The 3280-nt window shown below is 44.2% G+C and overlaps 1 protein-coding gene across 1 annotated transcript in view; it reads left to right on the forward strand.

Moving 5' to 3' along the window:
• The window catches only part of LOC116470609 (beta-2-syntrophin-like), a 3450-nt gene extending 616 nt beyond the window's left edge, over positions 1-2834 (forward strand). Inside the window, exon 2 of the mRNA XM_058440380.1 lies at positions 2775-2834. Within this exon, the coding sequence (XP_058296363.1) occupies positions 2775-2834 (60 nt within the window). The remainder of the gene's footprint in view (positions 1-2774) is intronic.
• The last annotated feature ends 446 nt before the right edge of the window (positions 2835-3280 follow it).

The following is a 3280-nucleotide window of genomic DNA, read 5'->3' on the forward strand; positions in this document are numbered from 1 at the left end:
AAAAAAAAAAAAAAAAATCACTAACCAACCTCTAAATGACTTCCTGTGACATAAGATCTTCGAAACCAAACATGGAACACAAAGAAAGTGATTTAAAACAAAAGCTCTTACTAAAGTTTTTCCAGAGCTCCTTTAATGAAGTAGTCTTCTCTGCCCTCTACTGGTGATGAAAATAACATCTACTTGGAAATAAATTGGAGGCATTTCCATAAAGTAGCAGTTCTTAGTATGCTATGGGGACCTGGCTTGCCAGGGGGTTCCCAAGACCCTCTCAGGGGGTCTGCAAAGTCAAAACCATTTCATAATAATACTAGGTCATGATGTGCCTTTTATATTCTCAAGAATATACTGAGTATGAAAGGCTTGTTGATATGAGTTCTGATTTCGTATTGCAACAAATCTTTAAGATATTACCTCTTTGGCCGGACGTGGTGGCTCACGCCTGTAATCCCAGCACTTTGGGAGGCCGAGGTGGGCAGATCACTTGAAGTCAGGAGTTCGAGACCAGCCTGACCAACGTAGAGAAACCCCATCTCTACTGAAAATACAAAATTAGCTGGGCGTGATGGCGCATGTCTGTAATCCCAGCTACTCGGGAGGCTGAGGCAGGAGAATCGCTTGAATCCGGGAGGCGGAGGTGGCAATGAGCCAAGATCGTGCCACTGCATTCCATCCTGGGCAACAAGAGCGAAACTCCGCCACACACACACAAAAAAGGTATTACCTCTTGTTGAGTTTCTCATCACTTTTTCCCCACACAATTCATGCAGAGATTATCTTGATGAGCTTTAGAATTGTATAAAAGAAGACCGGATGTGGTGGCTCACGCCTGTAATCCCAGCACTTTGGGAGGCCGAGGCAGGAGGATTACGAAGTCATGAGTTCCAGACCAGCCTGGCCAATATGGTGAAAACCTGTCTCTACTAAAAAAAAAAAAAAAAAAAAAAAAAAATTAGCCAGGCACAGTGGCACATGCCTGTTGTCCCAATTACTCGGGAGGCTGAGGCAGGAGAATTGCTTGAACCCGGGAGGCAGAGGTTGCAGTGAGCCGAGATCGCACCACTGCACTCCAGCCTGGGCGACAGAGCAAGACTCCGTCTAAAAAAAAAAGAAAGAATCGTATAAAAGAATGTACATAATTATCTGAAAAGGTGATTGAACTCTCCTTCCTTTTCCAATTACATATCTACGTGAGTCTAGGTTTTCTTCATGCACTTCAGTCAAAACAACCTATCATGACAGACTGGAGAAGCAGATATGAAAATCCAGGTGACTTCTTGGTTGGGCATGGTGGTTCACGCCTGTAATCCTAATCCTAATACTCTGGGAGGTCAAGGTAGGCAGATCACCTGAGGTCAGGAGTTCGAGACCAGCCTGGCCAACATGGTGAAACGCCGTCTCTACTAAAAGTACAAAAAATTAGCTGGGTGTGGTGGCGCATGCCTGTAATCCCAGCTACTCGGGAGGCTGGGGTAGGAGAATCGCTTGAACCCGGGAGGTGGAGGTTGCAGTGAGCCGAGATTGCACCACTGCACTCCAGCCTGGGCAACAAGAGCGAAATTCCATCTCAAAAAAAATAAAAGTACAAAAATTAGCCAGGCATGGTGGTGGGTGCCTGTAGTCCCAGCTACAAGGGAGGTTGAGGCATGAGAATTGCTTGAACCCGGGAGGTGGGGGTTCCAGTGAGTCAAGATCATGCCACTGCACTCCAGCCTGGGTGATGGAGTGAAACTCTGTCTCAAAAAAAAACAAAAAACAAAAAAAAATAGGGTCTTACTCTGTCACCCAGGCTGGAGCGCACTAGTGTAATCACGGCTCACCACAGCCTAGACTTGGACCTCTTGGGCTCAAGCAATCCTCCCATCTCAGCCTCCCCAGTAGCTGGGACCACAGGTGTGTAGTACCATGCCTGGCCAATTTTTAAAATTTTTGTAGACACAGACTATCACTATGTTGCCCAGTCTGGTCTCAAACTCCTGGGATCCTGCCTCAGCCTCCCAAAGTGCTGGGATTATAGGTATGGCCCACCTCACCCAGCCACTACAGATATTTTTAAATTCCCTAAGCAGCTAATATGATAAAATAGTAGACAGATTCATATAATATATAACAGCTACATGTACAAAATAATATAATTTTACACACTAATTCCTCTTCAAATAGGAATGCTTGAATTTCTGTAAATTAAATGAGTACATATATGTGTACTCCACCACATACTCATAGAGATTAGAGAGTCTTCTATAAACGAAGCATAATATACGTGTTTCATGATAGATGATTACTTCCAGGATTTTTGCTTATTTAAACATGTTCTCAGTCATACAATAGTTGCAGGCCAGGTGTAATGGCTCAAGCCTGTAATCCCAGCACTTTGGGAGGCCAAGGCAGGCAGATCACTTGAGGTCAGGAGCTCGAGACCAGCCTGGCCAACATGGCAAAACTCCGTCTCTACTAAAAAGACAAAAAATAGCTGGGCATAGTGGTGCGCACCTGTAATCCCAGCTACTCGGGAGGCCAAGGCAGGAGAATCGCTTGAACCTGGTAGGCAGAGGTTGCAGTGAACTGAGATTGTGCCACTGCACTCCAGCCTGGGCGACAGTGAGACTTCGTCTCAAAAAAAAAAAAAAAAAGAGTTGCCGTTGCAAGATAAGTGACCTCTCGATTAGCAACTTAAAATTCTATTTTGCAGTCTGACTTTAATTGAGACAATGTAGTATATTTACCATACTTTTAGTGGAAATAACCTAAATTCAAATTCTGCCACTTACTAGTTTGACATTGGGCAATTTCCAATGTACCTGAACCTTGGTTCCTTCATCCGTAAAAATTGAATACAAGTAGTACCGATCCCAGGGGATCGTTATGAGGATTAAATGATGTATATGTAAAGAGCCTACTATGGGGACTGATACTTAGTAGGCACTCATTTACTAATATTAATAACTTGTGTTCACTTCCCGCTGGTGTGGTGTAATGTTGGCAGAAGTTTTTGCAGTTTTGAGTGTAAAATCTGAGACTGGGAGGTGATCCCCTTTGGCCTTTCATGTGCCCTTGCTAATTCTACAGATCCCTTCCCATCCCTTCCCCCAAATATACACCCCAGTGATAAGTAGAGCTCTATCTTCTACGTCCTTTCCAAAAGCTCCAGATAACATCAGAGCCCCTATACTGAATAATTTGTCTGATTATGAGAAGGGGGTTCAGTAGATCTCGGGCCTAGGTCCGCGTTCTGTCCCTAATTTGACCACGTGATCTTGGACAGGTTACTTAATTTCTT

The sequence above is a fragment of the Hylobates moloch genome, unplaced genomic scaffold (assembly GCF_009828535.3).
Source record: "Hylobates moloch isolate HMO894 unplaced genomic scaffold, HMol_V3 SCAFFOLD_6, whole genome shotgun sequence".
NCBI classification, from domain to species: Eukaryota; Metazoa; Chordata; class Mammalia; order Primates; family Hylobatidae; genus Hylobates; species Hylobates moloch.